The 21,490-nt window shown below is 41.0% G+C and overlaps 1 protein-coding gene across 4 annotated transcripts in view; it reads left to right on the top strand.

Annotated features, from left to right (window-relative positions):
* specc1 (sperm antigen with calponin homology and coiled-coil domains 1) overlaps positions 1–21,490 on the top strand; it is an 86,069-nt gene that overhangs the window by 11,927 nt on the left and 52,652 nt on the right. For 3 of the 4 annotated variants that reach the window (XR_003929362.1, XM_030068632.1, XM_030068634.1), the window contains exons 2-3: positions 5,901–6,079; positions 6,878–7,013. Coding sequence is in view for 3 of the 4 variants with exons in the window: in XM_030068632.1 (XP_029924492.1) it covers positions 5,918–6,079; positions 6,878–7,013 (298 nt within the window). In the remaining variant the exon portion in view is untranslated. Of the gene's footprint in view, positions 1–5,900; positions 6,080–6,877; positions 7,014–16,813; positions 17,072–21,490 lie in introns of those variants that run through there. The other variant, XM_030068633.1, reaches the window with a different exon arrangement.

The raw sequence follows: 21,490 nt of genomic DNA, 5'->3' as shown, positions 1-21,490 counted from the left end.
CTCAGCTGGGGACACATGCTTCATTCTCTTCTGTTGTGCTCAGAGGCACTCAGGCAGGGAATGGGCTTTAGGGCACCATTCATCACCAAACACGTGAGTGGACAACACTACTGCTTTTTTGATCTCTCAATTAGTCAACGTCTCACAGAGACAATGGAGATTGTATTGTTTTGGGCTGAAGATATGATTAATGGCAGTTGGATTGAGGTAGGAAAGTTTGAAATAGGGAAAAACTGAAATCATTTCATATAATGAGTCAGGAGGAAAGTGACTGAGAGAACATCTGCTGTTGATATTTCTGCCAGGTTTCTCACTTTTCTGCCAAGTGCTAGGAATACACGTTTGAAAGTGAAACAAGACTTGAGCCTAACCTTTCAATCCATATTGTAATTCATACATGAGTATTATTCGTGAGTTTATGATAGAGGTTGACCGAGAGAGTGCTCTGTCTAGAGACTTATGTTAGCAGAGCTCACAGATTTGACTTCAAATCAACAGTCATTTGAGCCAGGAAGCAACACGTGACATGATACATGAAGCAGAGTCTCCAACAGCCCAGTATCTTTACATACATTCATATGCCAAATTCAACCCTTGCACTGAGGTGCTAAAGGGATACTTACTAGCTGAAGCAAGCACAATGTTGCTGTTGCTGCAGCATAAAGTAAGAAGGGCATGTGTTATGCCAGTCTTATAGAAGTTTGTGCAATTTGTACTGTAATGCTTAGATCTCTTCAGCATTGAACAGCATAGAAATAATTGTAGAGCACAGACAGGAGTTGAATGCACTTTGCTTAAAATATACCACCTAGACACAGGAAGCACTTCTGAGTGTAGAGATGAGTGTTGCCGCTACCGCTTTGCAGGACTACTGTTTCCCTCTTTCATCACTCCTTCACAATACTCTGTGATAGGCAGTGTCAGAGCTACCAGTGATCATCATTACAGTGCTGTATGTGTATTCTGGTGATGCACTCTCCCATTGACTACATATTTCATTCAACTACACAAATTCATTGTTGAAGTGTAGAATGTGTAGTCTGTCTGTCACACACTGTACCAGGATAGCTTTCATATATGTAAGGTTGGAGAATAGCCAGGACAGGGTCGCCTAGGTTCTCCACATGGTCTTTTGCCATTTACAGTTCTGGTAGACTGGGATGGACATAAAACACAGTTGAGGAATGAATGTTTATGTGTAAGACAGTTTTTGCTCTGTAATTGTTTTGCAGCAGTGGAATGTTGAGGGATAATTTTTGGTTTTGTTTCCATGTCCATCCCTATTTTTGGCCTTAGGTTTGGTTCTGCTGTATCACTACAGCAGTTCCAATTTTGGATCTCTTACTGTATTTTGACAAAACTTTCAAAATAATGGACCTGCACTTGTGTGTACACTGTTACGATAATTAATCTAAATTATGTTTTTTAATTTAATGTATTCTAGAATTTCTTTTGCTGCATAGGGTATGTCCACTTCTGCTAAATACCTGGAGAGAATAGTAGACTAAGCAGTGCAATGTCTCTTGAATGTCTTATTTTAGCTGATGAATGGCAAGATAAGAAAATACTGCCACCTCAAGTATGCTTGGAGAACACTATAAGCAATGTGTCCTGTTAGACTTTGTAGAAGTTATTGACCTATTGGTGGACCTTTTATTAACTTGCTCTGATTAGGTTGGCTGTTTACATTCTCAATATCTGTAGACAGGGTTTCCCCCAGGATTTTTTGAAACTGTGGTGCTGAGGTGGACGACCCCCCCCCCCCCCCCCAACCCCCCCCCCCCCAACCATAATGTCCCCACCGGGAGGGGGGGGGGCAAGCAAGCCAACAGGACCAAATGTGTTAGCATGTAACAGAAACACATTTATTTACATTGCTACATATTGCAAGACTGTATTATTGGCAGTGTGCAGCCTGGCTGAGAGCACTTCATCTTTCTTTTTTTTTTTAAAAAGAGCTCTAAGGCTCTATTGTAGTTCAACTCAGCCAGAGGTGGCCCATTGATGCTGAGAAAAACCAAACCTGGGTGGGGCTTGGGGTTTACTTGGTGCTGACTGGATTTACTCTCGGCGCGATGTAGTGTCAACAGAAAGCAAACAGCCGGGCACTAGGCGTCCCTAACAACACGACCAACACTACCAAGCTAACGCTAACGTGCTAGCTAACGCTAACAACACACTTTTTAGCCGGCATTTTTAGGGACGCTAACGTTAGCTTTAGCAGACGTTAGCTAACGCTAACAACAGGCTTTTTTAACAACACGCATTTTGATGCCCCGGTCATGGTCGCGCAACCGCCCGGTAACTTTACAGGAACGTCCTCTCACTCGGCCTCTCAGTGGAGTCATGGCAGGTGAGAGGGCCGAGCCAGAGGACGTTCCTGTAGCAGCTCCTGCCCCCCAAATACTACCAGGAACACTGCAGAAGCCCCAGCCACAAGCCATCCACAATCCGAAAAAGCGCGCAGCAGTAGGACAAAGCAGGGGGGTGATAACTCCGGTGCGTTTTCAAAATAAAATTAATTGCGGCGTAGTGTAACATGTCGTGATATTTAATGTATCATTTAAAACTCTGATCATAGTAAGTATATGTGCGCAAATATATGCTATGTGTGTATGTAGGGTCGTTTTCACAGGTCATTCATACAATATACTTTAAATTGTGTTAACACCCGAAAAAAAAAAAAAAAAAAATCATCATTCCCAAGCCGTGGCGGCTTTTATTTAGCCGTGGCGGTGCGCCACGATCAATTACATGTAGCGGAAACCCTGGTAGATCTTGGTTTGTATGATCAAAGCACAGTGTCTTCTCCTTCAGGCTTGTGCCAGATCAGATGATATATGACATTTTTTTCATCCAGTCTCAAGCAGATAATAATATAAGCCCTGTCAGTTACTCTTGAGTCCTCCTTTGTCCTTATCTTCCATCGACAGCCTAACAGTTAGTCAGACATTCTCTGCAAAACTAACCTACGCCTCTGTGCCTCAGTTAGCCTTTACATTCATCTTCCTGTTTTGAAAAGCAATGCAATTAAGGCAGGGGAAAACCCATTAGTTAGGGCTGTAGTGACTACAAATCATATTTGGCTTTCTAATTTGCTATTTTTCACAACAAATTCTGTATTTAGCGTTTCACCAGCCTTGCTTCAGCATCATCTAACAAGTTCTGTTTTGTAGAAATGGTGGAATTGCAGTATTGAAAAATATTTATGTAAATTTTGTTGTTCATATTTGTCAACAGGGCTCTATAGTGAGATGCTCAATACACATTCTGTATCTCAACTCCCTTGGCTAGTTGAGGTTTAAAGTACAACCGGCTGTCATTCTCTCAGAGAGATTTGGGTTTCTAACTAGGCCGTTGTAAAGTAAGTGGGACACCGTCCAGGCTCCTGAGAAATTGGGCTCTCTATATCTCTGCAGAGGAATATGAGGAGGTCATGTTTGCAGTACTGTGTCGTCTTGTTGAAAGAACCTTGCAGTGGTTCAAAGAAGGTGAAAATAAAGTAGATTAGACTTACTATAGACATTGGACGTTTGCAAGTTTGCAATTATTATTTTGCTATTGAAATTTGTTAAAATATGTTTTGTTGTTGCACAGTTCATTCCCGTTTCACAGTGGGATATAAAATATCCTCAAGGGGACAATTCCTCATTCTAGCCTTACTTCCTCTTCTATCCTGCATTGAATTCATACCAGATTGAGAAGCAGGTTAAGTGTTTTCCATGGCTTGACATGAGTGGTGCTGTACTCAATTAAACTGCTCTGAGTTGAGGTGAGACGTCACAGCTGAGGTGACAGATCTGGGAGAGCACCAGGCCAGGCAGGAGGGAGTCACAGGATCTTGCCTGGAGAGGGGCCTTAGCATCATATGATAGGTCAGCTGGGAGACATTCACATACACACACACACACACACACACACACACACACACACACACACACACACACACACACACACAACAGTACATACAGTGTGTTCTTAATCAGATAAGTCTGTAAGCACCAGCGAGCATTTTCTAATTACACTACAGTATAAAATGTACCAAACACCACGGGGCCTTTATTAAGAACATTTCACTGATCTGGATTCACTGTATACTCTTAGAATTGGTTAGCTCTCTTGGTCCCAGAGCTGTAGTGTTGCATCACAAGTAATGTTTTTAGTGCTAATTTAGTCAGTCTAAGTCTGCAGACTATTGACTACAGATTTTGAAAGGTTGTTATGTGTAGCGCAATGACGGAGAGCACTAAGGTCAAGTGAAGCTGGAATGCTGCTGGTTCTTATCAATCTGGCAGTTGATGGCAGTACTTAAAATAGGAGGAAGAAAGATGAGGAGAAACCCATCTTCCTTGACAGCCCTGCCTGCTATTAATCTGTTTTACTGCAGGAGGAACCTAGAGACAGGATTTCCCCATTAACAGGTTTGTGGTTCTCAGATTTGGCTCTGAAGATCAGGTTACTCCAGCATCACCTCCTCTTCCCAATCAGTGACTCAGCCAGTCTTTTGGAAATTGCACAGCTCATTACTGGTAAAGCCTCTCCCTGGTTAAGTGCACCTCTACCTTGTTTTATGGCATTTCCTTTAGGTACTTTAGGCTGAGCTAAGTACCCTTCATTCTGCACACCTTTTAAAACTCTCTCTGACCACATCCTGTTGGAGTTTATGTTTTTCGAAAACCAAATGTGTTTATTGCATTGCTTTTCAATTCCTATTACTTCTAGAGCCTGATAGTTGTAGCTGCAGCTAGCTGCCATATGTAGATTTGAGGAGTCTGTACTGTGCTGGTCTTCCAGTGTCACTGGGTTGAGCTAATCTGATAGCAGATTGTTTTCCTACTCCAGCAGGAAGTAGCCCAACAGGGTGGCTCCTGGTCTTGACCCCAGCTGCCCTCAAAGGCTACTGTTGGCTTGTATGTTTTGGAACTGCCACAGATCTTACCAGGGGTGCCATTACTGCACAGTCTCTTTATTTACATAAAGGGAGATCTGTGTTCCTTTACTTCTGCATGCTATTTTCTCTTTTGTAATTGAGAGATGCAGCCCTAATTGTCTTTACAGCATCCTGTTGTGACCATGGAAATGTTAACTGTTTGAAATGGCCATGTAGTAACATTTGTGGGAGATCAAGGGTTTTTATTTCTGCGGTGCCTGCTTGCCTGTTGTGCCTTTTTTGGCCAGCAGTGTAGCTTAGTGGAGGTTCTTAAGTCTTAAATGCAGTTGTATAAATATTAAGCCCTAAGCTTCATTTAAATAGTTTCAAATATGAATTTATTAGGTCTTAATTTAAACATTTTATCTAATTTAATTTATCCATCTATTTCCTTTGGCAAAATTCATCAAGTTTTTCTGCATCAGAGCCAGTATGGCTGATTTATTACCATACCACTTTGATAACTAATAACAGATATAGCTGTCTATCGACTCATCTAGTTAATAACTATATTCGTGCCGACTACTGACTGCTGTACTGGACCAAATGTAGAAAAAAAGGTGGTTTGGACAAAAAAACAAACTCAATTATGTCAAAATTTGTCTTTTAAAAAGGTAAATGTTAAATTTGATTCTCTGATACCTGTAGACACTGCCGATCAGTAATAAAATATTAATAAGAGACCATCCTTCAGCTGGAGGATCCTTCTGTGTTGGCCAGAATCTGCCCAGCTGAAGTGTCCTTTAGCAAAACACTGACTCTCCACCAGCTCTAAGGTGTTGCTAGTTCTAATCTTCAAGTGGAAAGTGGAAAAGGGAAGTGAAGAGAATAAAAGTAGGGGCTTTAATATATTCATATTCATATTCATTCATATTCATGTTATTCATATTCATATTATTATTTAGGTTAATTTAATCATTCAGGAAGTTATTATTTATACCTTTCCTTGTCCCTCTTCTGACTTGTGTAGGTGGCAGACCAACAGCCATGTTGAAAGGGGGCACCACTAAGGTGGGGCTGCCCAAGTCGGGGCTCCAGGAACGGGCCAAGCAGTCCTCATTTGCCCCCTCCTCCTCTGCGGCCACTTCTACAGCCATGAAGACCTCCAGATCCTCCAGCACCCTTGCCTCAGACCTGCGCCTCAGCAGGGTGAGTCATAGCCACACTACAAACAACCACACGCACCACAGTGATAAATCTGTTAGATTTTTTTTTTTTTTTTTTTTTTTTTACAAATCTGGACTATATTGTCTCACTGGCAAAATAAATTCAGATGATTCAAATTATATATTGCATGTATTATTACATATTACTTCTTTCAAAGGATATTTTACCACTGACCAGATGGTCTATGCAATAGAAAGGTGCAGACATTTTTGAAATTGGTGCTACATGACTAGAGAAAACGGTTAAAAGGGGCTGTGGTATTCCCTTTAGCTCAAAGGGTTGAAAACCTACAACAACCAGAATGTACTGTTATGCACTGAATGCGCTGTTCCAAGGCAACAGGCCCAGATTCCTTTTTAATTTAATCCACATTTCCACATACAGTCTATTTCCACAATAACAATAATAACGAAGAATTATGCCAGGTCTGTTCAAAACTTGTGTATAAGGTTTTCTGTTTTATATACATCAATATGAATTTCTTCAATTTCCACTTCATAAAAAAGAGGACTAATTTTATAGAAACCCAGGCTATCCCAGGTGTATAATTTTGTAGCAGATGAAAATCCAACTCAATGGAATAACTTTACAGGTGCAATCCTGCTTTGTTTCTGACCTCAGCTGAATGGTTAAAATATGAATTAAACAGCAAATTTAAATTCCTGCCATCAGCTGTGTGTCTGACCTTGGTGGCATGTCACAGAAAATTTTCATGGGCAAGAAGTTATTTGAATGAGGCCTTTATTGTTGGTATTGACGGCAGATGTTTGTGTGTTGTAGCTAAAAAGAGCCAGCAGTGATGACGCCCTGACCAAGCCTTTGCTGGGAGCCGCTGCCGCTGGCTCCCGTATGAAGAAGACTGTCACCACTGGAGCCATTTCAGACCTGGCCGAGGCCCGCTCTCGTAGCCTCTCTGGTAGGAGAATTAGTATAACGCTGGGTTCTGGGTGACTGATGAATATCCTACAATTACAAGATATCTTCAAATAAGTAAGTTAAAATATGCAAAAAGCAAGCTTGAGATGTAGAGTTGTGTTGAGCAGTGGCTGCATCTTGTGATTCTGGAAACTTTTGGGTAGAAGGAAAATGTGGTTTATAGTTTATTTGCTTGCTCTACTTGCTGGTGAGTTTTGGTATGTTTGGGGAAAAATGTTGGTGTGTCAGCTCAGAAAAGCTTCAGCATTTCTGGGACCTAATTTGGTATACAGTTCCTGGGGTGTTTTTTATTTGTGGTAAACTGATGTTGTAGAAACATGACATGTTGACAAATCAACGGTATTAGTGAGATGTATATGGTCTTATTATCTTATATGATCTTTTTTTAGTATGGTTCATCTTACACACTAATGTCAGTATTGATAATCATGGGGATGCCATGCTTTCATTCCTTGTCAAAGATGTATTCATTTTCACAATGTGATGGCCAAGTTGCTGTTCTCATTTTACATAAAACATTCTTGACAAGAAGCGCAAAACATTATGTATATGGACTTTCACATCACATAAAATTGCTGATGGTGAGGTTAGCATTGAGGAACTTAAAAGTGTGGTTTATGGGAATAGCGAAAGAGGAAAGAGGCACATCTTTATCCCTGTTTACATACACAATGGATTTTTGTGCTATCTACTTGTCAGATTTTAAAGATGAAAAAGTAATGCCTGGGGACAGACAGTGGCACCTGTGTCACTCACAAGTACAGTTACTGTGTGTACTGTATCTGTGATGCAATATGTACACTTACAGGTAGGGCTCTAGTAAACTCTTGTAAGGTAGTTCAGCAAGTTCGCATGCTCTCTCAAAATCAAGCAGCCCACTGCAGTCAGAACCGCAATCAGTTACCTTTTCTCCTTATTATTCTCATCAAGATCCTTCAGAGTCTAGATTAACAGCTGAATATGGTATTGTAATTGCTGTAGTTGATCAACTCGTCCCATTTTATCAGTTTATGAAACAGCACAGTGGCTAAGTGGTTAGCACTGTTGCCTCACAACAAGAAGGTTCTGCGTTTGAATCTTAGCCTTGTGTGGAATATATAGTATGGTATGTCAGGGCCCTATAAATATACTTGACAGAAATTGAAGCTTACCAACTGTGGCCACTAGAGGGCCACAGCACATTGCTGAAACAGCCTGCTCATTCTCTCTCAGGTCCTGGCATAGACTGGCAGCTGGAGGGATCCCTCTTTTTATCCCTTTACTCTCATCTCTTCTGTCTCTTTTTTCCTGTTTGGCCTCAGAGGGGTGCAGGTGGCTGAGTATCGAGGTTCTCAGGGTTTTGGTCCAAAGCCGACAGACTTGACACATTCATAGCTTGCTTCTCTTACAACATCTGCTTAGCTATGTGAACAACAGCTTTCTTGTTGGACAAGAAATGGAAAATATGATTTTTTCCCCCCCGATGTAAGCCCACGAAGAGGGAAAGAATGATGTTTATTGCTCTCACTTGAGGTCTGTCTGTCCACATCTGCTCTTTTGATGTTATTTGTTTGAGTGTCTTTGAGTGTGCTTGTTTATGTGTTGGTATGTGTATGTGCTGGAATTCTTTGTTCAGTCGTGGTTTAGCATATCACTGTGGAGCACAGGAACACTCCAAAGGTCAGTTTGAATGAGAGTATAATCTCTGTAATGTGATGCTTTATCGTTTTACCCCATCCTCCCCAAACTGTAGCTATGCAGATGGATGAAAAGAGTTTGCAGGATACTGACATGGAAACAGACCTTAAATACCCAACTAACCAAGTGGGACAAGCTGCATGTGAACAGTAGCAGGACATGTTTATTGATGTGTGTTCAGAGTATTTTATTCCATTTGTTGTAATGTAGATTGTGTTTTAATCTGGATTATTGTAAACCCGATTCATCACGTTTACATGTGCCAGCAACCCCAAATGTTGATGGGAAATTAGCACACATTTAAACATATCCATGATGACTATAATTAAACCTTATTAAACACCCTCCAATGCAAATTGCATGCACTGTACAGATTTTGTCACAACTCAAATGTTTTTCATTGTGCTTAAAACTGCCACATATAGGATGAAAAAACATCATTAAACTTCTGTTACAAGCAACCTCTTACACATTCTTGCACCCTGCACTTTTAAGGGACTCTTTTTTTCCTCCTCATGTGATTAAAGGTGATATAGTGTAAATGTAACTGAGATTATGAACTGTGATTCCATATGTAAACTGTAGCCCATAATTTGTCTCTACTTGGTAACTCTTTGTCTGCTCCAATTTCAGTCTAGAGTCTTCAATACAGTGTGAGACTTCTGTAATAATCATTACTGTACTGATCGCTCTGATCAGATTATGCAACAGGACTGTGTGGTTGCCTGTGAGGGTGTGGCATGTCAGGTATGACTGAAGCACACAAGTCAGTATTTGATCAAACATTGTGGAATCATGCAGCTCTTGTATGGCCCAGACATTGTGAATGAATACCAGAAGGGTGGAGCAGACTGCATGTCAGGTTATCTGACGAACTGCATCTATTTGTTCTTGTACCTCAGGCAATGATAGTTTGATACCCGGGGAACATGCAAACTCAACTACCTCCAGTATTTTCACTACATTATTCAGTGAGGGAATTGGCAATCTGTGACATGTATGTTTATTTTCTGTAATTAGATCAAACAACTTCAGGCACTTTATTCGCTTTCCTGATCACTGACAACACATTGGCCTAATCTAAGGGACGCCCTTTTGTAATAACCATTGCTGTCCAAGCTGAACACAATTTTGTAAATTATTTATTGTTTCGTATGTAGTGTAGCAATTTAAATAGACCGGATAGCAAAACAATTATTGCATGTAAGACAAATAATGTAGTCGATAATTTTAAGGATTTGGTTGCTGTAATTAATATTTTTCGCAGCACACGCTTAGACAAACCTGTGTTTGTTTATGGCAAAGTGTGTGGATGTGCTGTGGTGCGATTGCTTCTTCAAAATTATTTTGTGTTGAAACAAAAATAATGGACTTCTATTTGACAGAAGACTCCAGAGGAGCTCAGTCCAAGTGTAGCTCACTCAAGTTCTTTTAGATACAGTTAGTCTGGCCTAGATTTGGTTGCCCATTACTAGGTTTCTTATGGTCAGAATATTATAAATAATTCTTGATTAAAAGAAAACCATCTTTAAAAGAGGGCACAACACTCGGACTGTGTTATATAGCTGCAAGCTGCTCTGTCCCTCAGGCAGAGATGTATCCGGTATGCAAAATAAGTTGACCATTTAAGCTTGTTTTGCATTCTAATCTCTCAGCTCCAGCAGCATCTAAAGCAAGGTGTAGGCAGATAGGCTGTTTGTTTTTCCTACAAAAAAGAAAGATTTCCCCTGACTTTTAGCTTGGAATGAAGCTAACCAAGTCAATTCCTTTTATGCTTGAAAGAGGGTATCGATGGATGATTTGATCTCACCAGATAAATAATTACAGTTAACTTACAGTATGTCAACTTAGGCCTCCCAGAGACACTTTGTCTCAATGAAACACTCTCAAGCTGATAAGTACTGACTTATCCTATCCCTCCATATTACTGGGTGACACCCATGACATGAGTGCATGCTGTGTTTAACATGGTGTTCCCAGCTGGTCTTTTGTTTTGTATCACCCCTGGGTTGGGGCTCCACTTCAGTGCATGTCAAGACATATGAAGACAGAAAATGAATGGACAAGTCAAACAGGTCTTCACATTAGGCTAATCAGCCAGTGGAAAATCAAATCTGACATGTGTAAGAGAAGTTCTGGTCAATCATGCATGATGCAAGAGATGAGAATCATCATTTAACCTACTGCTCTCAGTGCTAACTCACTGAGGCTAACCTTAGGTTCTTGTGCAATATCCACTCAAGGGAAATGCCAAGTTTTGAATATAGATTGGGGTGCTCGCCTGTGATATTTGATGTCTGTGATGTTGTGATGTGATAATTTGATGGAAATGTCCCGGGTGTTTTCATTTATTGATGTGGTGGAGGAAAAAGACCTCTCTCTCAGATGGAAATCTCAGTTTTTGTGTAAACAGATGCTTTCACAATCTGTTTTATGTCAGTTCAGGGTAAACATGTTCCCCAGAATTTAGAGTAAACATATTTGTTGGAATCTTGAAATTTGTTTAGGGGCTTCTTCTAGTGAAAACGTCACCAGTCAGTTGGTAATTGGTTATTCTTGTAACCTCATGAATTTCTCTCAAGTTGATGGGAGACAGTACACTGTGACAGGTAGTATTCAGGACCAGAAAGGCTCTGAGACACACTGCAGCAGAGCTGTCCTCATCCTAATTGAGTGTTTTCTTACAGGCCATCCAAATATATTTTGCCAGTAGACTATACTTGCAGGATCCTTACTCAGAGATGAAAATGTGTTGAAGTATTTTACTGAGGCAGAAGAACTGTTGCCTCAGTTAAATGAAGAGAGTAAAAACACTAACAGAACAAGAAAACAGTAAACCCGTTGCCCCTATATGGCCTATTGCTGGGCCAATCTGTTACAATACTGTTTGTCATATTGCATTGACATGCAATAATAGTACACCAGTGCTATTCTGAAAAAGTGTGAGGCACAGTGTTGAGGTGTATATTTTCTTCAGTTTTTGTCAAAATCGGATCAGTAGTGTCTCTCGCATTAGTGCATGATACATGGGAATACGGGCGAACAAACCCTCCTTCATATACTCTGTAATTTTTAAAAAATGCTGTAACACCATGGTGAGGTGCATTATTCTGCCAAGTTTTGTCAAAATCTGATTGGCATTAGATTTCACGTGATTAAACACTGGACAAATGGCAACACAGATAATTTCCTTTTCACCCCTGTGACATCAGCGTTAAAATATCTCTCCAAAGAGCCATATTTAGTTTCTTCCAAAAACATTATTTTGTACAAATTCCAGTATTCTTCCTATTAACTGCTTGGCATTTTTTTAATCACATCAACAAATGTGGTATCAGCTATGTATTTTCTACTGTAAATAATAGATATCATTGTAGTCAGTCCTCTTGTGTCTAAAAATAAAACTAATTCAAGTTAGTCTTTTATCTTGTTGAAATAGAGATAAAACCCTAATATTAAACTATTAAAAAATAGCAAGACTTAGGCACAGTAACTATAGGAGTTATTGTTTTTTTCTACATCTGCCTTTTTACATCAATATCACTCTTTCCTGCACCTCCTCTGCATTTGTGAGGCAGTGAGGAAAGCAGTCACAATATTGTGGTAAAAAATTACTTTATTCCTCCTCCCTCCCTGTTTCACTGCCAGATCCCCTTAGCACTTTAGGTGATTGCTGCAGAGTGAAAGAGATCCATCCAAGTTCACGGGACACACACACACACACACACACACACACACACACACATACACACACACACACACACACACACACACACACACACACACACACACACACACAGTATCGGCTAAAAGGGTCAGGTGAGTGACAGTCCAACCCTAACCTCACCACAGCATGCCATGATAATGAGACGATACTGTTATTTTAGCTAATGGAGCCTTGTCTCTCTCCCAGTTGTCAGTTTGCCAACTGCACTGTGCTGCGCGCTGCCAGACAACGGGTTAAAACCAAGCCTCATCCTGATGACTTATTTAAAAACCTCATCAATATTTAAATGAAGCTTTCACTAGGAGAGGACTCCCTGTGGAGTGTGTGAGGACAGGAGGCAGAAGCAGATAAGACAGTCCTGCTGGGTAAATAACTGGCCTGCTGGGGGTGACTGGACATTATAACTTTGTAAAGGTGTACCTTTATAGACAGGTACTTTCCCTCACCCTGCCTTCCCAGCCTGCAGTTTTCCCAATCAGTTTTACTTAAAAATCATGTTTGTACATTTATGTATTTAAAGGACACAGTTCATGTTCAGATTGTACTGCCTCTGCAAGTATCCAGCTATACTGATTTTTAACCTTCATAAGCCTCCTGCAGCCATGTTGCCAAAACCACAGAGACTTAAGGCCTGAATGTATTAGAAGCTATAATTAATGTGCCATTTGGTGCTCCTAATTTGGTAGTCGGCAGTAGATTTGAAATGACAGCAGCACTGGCACCACAGTGGCCATTATCATAGTCGATGGAATAGGCCAAAAATGCAAAAAATGTCCCATGGCCTACTCTGTAGTGTAGTCTGCTTCTGTGTATTTACTGACTAAATTGTGGACCTTGTAGATTGTACTGTTTTCCGATTTTTCCCACCTAAGTTCATTGTTTTATACTGCAAGGTAAAATACCTATAAAATACCATTTACAAGTATTATATCTGTTTTGGGCACTTTTGAAATGCACTAGGTGAATTTTCCCTTTGCCAGAAACCTTGACAAGCAGCTGTTTTTAATGCTTTATAGTCCTCCACAAAACAAAACAAATTTAGAATGAAAACATCAAACACACTGAGCCTTTGAAAATATTCAGCACCTTTTAAAATGCATGTATCTGACATTTCCTAGTGTGTTTGTGCCATAAGGTGCCATCCTCATGAGTGACGTGTCAGCGTGGGCCAATCCTGGCACTTCCATAAATCTCTGTTACCAACAGGACAAAGAGTGTGACTCATCAGGACCAACTTAGCTTTCACAAGGAGCAATAACCTCTCACATGTTACTTGGTCCTTGCCACATAGAGATATTTTGAATGACAGTAAACATGAAACAGTGCCTCATATCACATCGTATCATTCCCCGTCTTCCTGCTAATGGCCCTGTTGTCATGTAGGGTTTGCTGCATGCTGGAGGCTAGATGCTGACTCAGATTTATCCCATTTACTCTTATCTGTGCCTGTTTATGCTATTATCCCAGAAAAAATACTGTAGTCTGACATTTAAAAGGAGACCAAGTTTAGTTTTTGCTGTGTCATGCAGGGAGTACATTAGGCACGTACAGTACGTTCCTCCCATTAACCTCTAGCGTCTGTATAGAGGTCTGCTGTAAGTGAGTGATGGGGCAGAGGGTCTCCTCAGGTTGTCTGCCATATGTGAGGCTTGCTGCTGAACACCAGATGGATGACGATCTTCTATTCCCTATTCATCAGCTCGCAGCCCCTATCGAATTCTCATAGTTCTTCTTCACAATTAGGAGAAGAGGAAGATGGATGAATGGTGCCAGTGTCATTTAACCCTAGATTGACCAGAGTGATGGATAAAGACAGCCTTGAGACTGGGGTGAATATTATGCAGTCAGAGTTTTACTATGCATAACTCAGATACTAGACTAGGCCTGAACATGTGGTCTCAGCGGGGCCCCGTCTGTCTGTGAGCTTGCGCTCGTGTGTCAACGTTTTAGAGGTGGGAGGGGGTGAGGTATGGACTCCTCATATCTGTCAGATGGATTAATCAAACACGACTCAGTCTCACTAGGACGTCCCAGCCCACGTAAGCACTCAGCCATGACAGACACACACTGACACAACCCATACAAAGCCGCACATGCTCCCACATGTAGATGGACATGGGCTAATGTGTATGCATATTTGCTTTCTTCACCGTTACAACTTCATATACAACATCAGTACATACTTCATTTAATGTTTGTACAGTGTAGAGGCAGACATGAATAGCTTCACTCCTATTCACTACATGCATCTGGGGGTTTGCTTCAAAGGCCAAGATTAACACGGCATCCACTCATCTGGCATCAGCTTAGACATAAACACACCTGGCCTCTTGTAGCTTTGTTGACCAGAGTTTAAAATTCCTGTCTTGAGAAGCTTGTGACCCCAGCGAGTCCCCTAAAGGCGAGAGACAGAGAGAAATTGTCTTGCCAGATCTTGGAAGAGGCCTGGTGGGGCTGCAGAGATGGACGTCCTGTGGTGAGGAGAACATTCTTAGCTGGATTAGAGACGTGTTTGTTTACTAAGGTGGATGTGGTGCTCTGACACAAGGACGGCGCAGAATATTAAGAAGGATAGAGGAGGATGCACCAACAGTATATACAACATTCATAAGGTTTATAAAAAGGAACGGGCCATGTATTTTATCACAGGCCTGAATACTCTGCCAGACGTGGGCAGAATCATGCTGCAACCCAGACCTTCCTTACTGCTAGTTTATTTTTTTCAAAAATTTGTGCCAGCTGGAGCTTGGAGTCTTTTGTACAACTACTGTACATATTGAGCAAAACTTTATGTCACTATAATATAAATGATTACTACTTGAGGAGAGGAACATGTTTAAAAGATGATTGCCTCAAACAAACATGCTTAAAACTTCCAACGTTATGCAACTAAGTATACCGCAAAAAAAAAAAGGTTAAATATATTTATCTGTGTCAAGTATGGCATTAAAATTTGAGGATGTGGTTAAGATAGAATAAAAAAATAAGTAGTCCCTCTTATTTTTTATGGTCTTGGTTAGTAGGGCTAAGGCTAGGTTTCTTTAGAGTGTCACAGTACAGAATACTATATCAAATGAACTCACTGAGGTAGAATAAAGCACTGTGGCTGTCAGTTTAAAAGGGTATAGATTTCATTGTTAAAAACATAAGTTTAGTAAAAATAAATTAATTAATCTTTAACAAAATAATGAGAGAGCCATTAAAACATATTTTTCAATATCAATTAGCTATAGCAATATGGATTTTCTTCATCTACAGTAACAATACTTAGATTTGAGTTCCGATTTTGTGGACCCTGCCCACCTGCAGTTGTAATGGATATAGGCATATAAACACACACAGTACATTGACCGATTAGGGTTTAACGAAAGCCTAATCCTGGTAAAAATGACAAGTCAAACTCTTTTTAAGCTTGGTTCCTCCCTTTAGCTCAAACCATCATGAATATTTCACATGTGCATACATTGTAAATGAGGAACGACAAAAAAAAACAAAAAAAACAAGCTGTTCTCCCACAGCCTCCACAAACCAGCACTCCCACTTTACTCATGCGCATGCACACACACTCACTCCTCCCCTGCTGTGTGAGCTCTAGGAAAGATGGTGCAGGAAGCCTGGGGTGGCCTCTTATCCTAAGCCCAACACCTCCCTTCCCCATTTACTTAGACCTTTGTTAGAAAAATGCTGGTGTGTATGTGTGTGTGTGAGTCCGTTCTGAAACTCCCAGGCTGCATCCGCTGAAAAAGTTCACTTGAAAAGAAAAGACAGAGCTGTGCTGTCAGCCTCTGCCAAGGAGACAAATAGGGCTTTCCTCCTGCTCTTCTTTCCTTCCTTCTTGCCTTTACCAGCTCTCTCTCTCTCTCTCTCTCTCTCTCTCTCTCTCTCTCTCTCTCTCTCTCTCTCTCTCTCTCTCTCTCTCTCTCGCATGTTTTCTCTTTTTCTTTTCTCTTCTTCTTACTCTTATCTTTATTGTACCAATGAGCAGGACCCCGTGTTAAGAGGTGCACTTATCTGTTCAATTTGGCATTAGTGAGAGTGAACTGGCTCTGGGAGGGGTGGGAGGAGGTGTGTTTTTAGTGTGTGTGTGTGTGTGTGTGTGTGTGTGTGTGTGTGTGTGTGTGTGGCCCGGGAAGCCACACCCCCTCTGAGCCGATTCCAGTCATCGCAGCAATAATGAAGCCCACACGACGCCGCCTGCCTGACTGCCTACCAGTGTGTCGTACTGTCACCATCCTGGAAGACACACACCACTCAAACACATTCACATACATACACATACATACACACGCACACACGCGCGCGCGCGCGCACGCGCGCACACACACACACACATTCACAGACAGGACACACAGCCTGTCTCTTATCACATGCACATGCTCACAGTCCCGAGGAGGAGTGGAGAGAAGAAGACCAGAAGGAGGGAGGAAGAAGAAGAGTTTTGTGTCTTTTATGGTTGGCTATCACTGCAGCTGAGCGGTGCTGAAAGTGGGTGCTGAACAGAGCTGACCCCCCCAGCCCATCCCACCCCCACAGCCACGGATTCTTGGATTAGTCCGCCCCGGTGCAGAGTGTGGGAGTCTTGGAGTGCACCAACATGGGGAACCAGCCGGGGAGACAGGAGGAAACAGAGTCAGGTCTGCTCTTGTTGTATCGCTTTGACTCAGCATCACTTCTACTCCCCCCAGTCTCTGTTTCTCTGTCTCTGTTCATGTAAAAGATAGACATCGTGTACACTTAAATTTGTTAAAAAGATTTGTTATGATCTGATCTCATGTCCTGTCAGCAATATGAAAGACAGGTACTGACTGAGTAGTTATTAACAAGATGAGTACCGATTAATGAGCGCTGACTGATAAGTGACTAACATGCTCTGTAGTTAGAAAAGCCATATTAACAGGCTCGATCGTGGTTCTGCTTTGTACTTCTGCCTTCATTTGTGTGGGCATGCCCACTCTTTTATGGATTTTTTTTTGTACGCAGCTAATACAGGACCATGATTGTGTGTGTGTGTGTGTGTGTGTGTGTGTGTGTGTGTGTGTGTGTGCAGATACTGAGAGTTGGGTAAGGGAAAGTGCTGAGTGAGATTTCCCTAACAGTAAGCATGAGGGAACCTGCCAAAGGAGGAGATTGTATCACCAGTCTCACGCTCACATCCACTCCTCTGCCCCTAGGTCACTGTGCTTCCATAACATTTCCATTTCAAAGTCACTCTGAACTGCAGCGGCTTAACACAGATTGTAAAAACAAGCTGGTGTCTTCATAACCTTGGTTTATTTCTTGAACAAAACCAGTATGTGCATTTTAATATATGTGTGCTTGTGTACATGTAGATATACTTGTGTACATGTCATCATTTTTGCCTGTTTCATTGCTCATGTGTTAGAAAATAGACACAGAATAGAATAGACCAGAACCAGGCAGCTGTCAAGGGATTTGTGCGTGCACACACACACACACACACACACACACACACACACACACACACACAGACACAGAGTCACGCATACGGTGGAGTGTTTTATCAGTGGTGGGTGTTAAGCTGCATCGTTTCATAGCAGTAGCGTGTTTGCTTAGAGATAGAGCACAGTAGGCTCAGATTGGGAGGCAATGCTAAGGAGCCACTGCATGCTTGAAAAGATTAGCCCCTAGCCTCCAGCCTCTGTCCACACACACACACACACACACACACTAACACACATACACACACATTGGCATTGAATTTATTAATCTAAAAATAAGGCCATAATTGTTATTAAATGTCTTAAATCAATCTTTCAAAAGTCCTAAAAATGCATCTATTCTACCAAGCATCTATTCTAAAAGAACAGATGCTTGGTAGCATCTATTCTTTTAGAAATAATTTACCAAATGCCTCCCGCAATAGTGTCACGCAGATCAGGATATGGGAACCAACAGCACACATATTTTGTTTGTGGCCAGGATGCTCAGAACAGTCGCTAACTGACTGTCATTGTACGCTGGATGACATGGGGAAGTGCAAATTCAAGGAAAATTAGCTGTTCAACAAAATTTTGTAGCATGGCTGAAACCAGCACCAGGCTATCTATATGTGGCACCGTGTATTTTGTGCTACATGTTTTTTAAACTTGTCACAGTAGGAATAAAGGTATCATCGTAAAATTGGTCTTGAATTTTATTTTAAGTGGCATTAAAACAGTCTCATAAAGTCTTTAATCTAACTCTCCTTAAGCTGTAGGAACCCTGCACACACTTTTGTCTATTCAGCCCAAAAATTGTTACCCACTTAATGAAATAACTAATAATGACCAGTAATGTAATCACATGGTATATTAAAATAAGTAATGACATTATTTGAAAAATGACATTACATTATAGTTTCAGGTCTTGATTCTGTCGTAGGTTGATTTTTTTTTTTTTTTTTTAATTGGATTATATTGTCTATATCTATAGCTAATACATTACAGGCCAATGTTGCCTTCCTTGCAGTCACTAATTATTACTAAGATTAATAGCCTATGTTTTAGTCTTCTCAGAAAAATAGGAAAACATCTTGACAAATGCACCTGTGGACACAGAGAGAAAGTGATTTGGTTTTGTATTACCATCATTTATAAATGGACAGACATAAGCAAGTGTATTGTTCTAACTTTGGATCCACAGGAGAGCAATCATATAGACTGTTTATGAACTTATAGAGAATATTGTACTGTATGTGCGGCTAAGCACTGAAGTGAGTCACAGTAAAATGCACGTAGAGCCAGTGGAGGATTAGCCTCACTGTATAATCAGTCATAATCTCAGGGCTATGAAAAGTACTTATACTCTGCTTGGTATAGCAATGATCCCCATGATCCGTGGTCCACCCTGCTGTATGAACCTCCTCTCTGGAATGGCATAGTCTGCTTTCATGTAAACTGATTGGCCTGATCTTCTTCTCATGCATCCACTCTCATTTGTTCAAATGAGCCTCCATGCAGTAATGGAAATTGATCATCAAATGTCTTGATTTTTCATGGTTCTCCCTCACGACTGTCTAAAGCTGTTCAATGAAAATGTGAACAGACAGGAGCACTTGAATCTGTTTTTTACCTGAGGTGCTTATGTACAGTATTATTGCTTTCTGGCAAGGTAGATCATACAATAATAAAATTGAGTGATTAGCCTGGGTTTGAAGCAGGGAATTATTATCCGCCTTGATGAGCAGCAGCAATGCAGTGATAGACTAGAGTAGAGAAAAATGTATACTCCATTACATTAACTGCCTTACATTGAACCCAGACAGTGAAACAGGCAGCTGTGGTTTGTCAGAGATTGTGCTTTGAAAGGACAATAACACTTCTGGTGGTGGAAGTAGGGAATGAAGTGTGGGAACAAGAGGAACTCGTTTAGATTTGATTGATGGTGTTATCTCTCAAGTGGAAGTTTGAGGAGTAAGCTGTCGTCTGCTGCAGAGATAAGCAGGTCTTTATCAGAACCAAGTCACACTGACAGTGAGTAGCCAAAGTCTTGTCTCACGTCTGCCTCACAAGGACACTGGCCAGACCAGTGCCTATGGTCAGCATGCTAGACGGTTGTTGATTAATTTGTCAGTAAAATATGGTCCAGTAACACTGAGTCTATTTTCAGGGCAAAACAGTCAGCAGAACCATTTGGTCCAAAGATAAAAGGGGTTTAAAAACATCTGAGTGCAATGGCATGTTTGTCCAGTGAGGTAAAAGAGACTGTGGCGACTTTTGCATGGTCAAAAAAGGGAACTTTCACAGACTCTGCACTTGTGTGATTTCTCCTATAATGCAGTGAGGATGATTAGAGGTCTTTGTAATGTAGGAAGATGTTGCCAAAAAGTTGGAAATATCTTTGAAAGCTGGGGTTGGCAGGGTTATACCAATGTAGCAATAACTACGTTGCCATTGGAATAACATAGCTGTTATTTTTTCTGTAAGGTCATTGGCAGTACAGTAACCAGAAGTCAGTTGTTTTCAATCAACCTTGGAGAGGAACACAAATGCCCAGATGATGCAATTGCACAATTAAACAGTTGCATTAGACAATTTTACCCACCTCTTTTTATGAGTGATGTTTTATGTGCCTGCCTCTGGACAAATGTGATAACTGATTACCCAGCCCATTTAATAGGTACTTCCCCGGTCATATGAGAGTTTTAAATTTCTATAAATGATCAAATATTGACAATATATAGTAAGTAAACCCAACAGGAACATCAACACATACTGTAGTGGCTAGCCAAATCTTACTCATAGCCAGCCAGCTTAGTTAACCGAATTGGCAACATTGTGGGCTGTGATTCCTGCCTGTTTGAAAGCATAGTTAAGACACATTGGTGTGTGTGTGTATGTCTGTAGTAAGCAAATCATGTTCAAATGAGTGTTCATATGGACAGTATGTCCCTGTGTGTATGTACTTTGTGATGTACTTTGTGAGTCTTGGTTAGCTGAGACAGTCATCTGACCTTATACTGCCTGCTGTACACCTATGGTAAGTTAGTTTCACACAGACTCTACCCTGACAGTTTGGCCTCCCCTCAGACATGCAGCATCATCATCCTCTTTCTCCAAAACACTGGGATGGATATTTTTGCTTATGGTCATTGCTTATCTAGCTGTCTTTCTTTCTGAAATTCATCATTGCCTTTAAAGCAAGATTCCTAGACCACCCTTGAGTAATCTCATTCCTTCATATGACATTAGCACTTTAGCACGAGTTGAGATTTGTCAGATTAAGACATTCTACCACTGATACCATAAGGTAATCTATGTTCTGTAATGTCTTGTGATAGTATGAGATCCATTGGACATGGTGGATACCCATCCCAAACACAGTGGACTTTGACACCATAGCCAAAGAATGTGGAAACACATGGATAAATGCATCATCTCAACACCCTGTCAGCACAAGGAAAAGCAGAGCAGGGATTCAGCATGAGGAAATGGGGTTGTCCAATTTTTGATAGCTGGGACGTAGAGGAAGTTACATCAGTCATGCTTTCCATGGTTCCTAGCAGTTGGTACAGTAAACACACTGACCATTCTTCAGTATTCAAGGCGTGTGCT

The sequence above is a fragment of the Myripristis murdjan genome, chromosome 14, assembly GCF_902150065.1.
Source record: "Myripristis murdjan chromosome 14, fMyrMur1.1, whole genome shotgun sequence".
NCBI classification, from domain to species: Eukaryota; Metazoa; Chordata; class Actinopteri; order Holocentriformes; family Holocentridae; genus Myripristis; species Myripristis murdjan.
The sequence above is the reverse complement of the archived record's forward strand: the minus strand, read 5'-3'. Positions and strand labels throughout refer to the sequence as shown.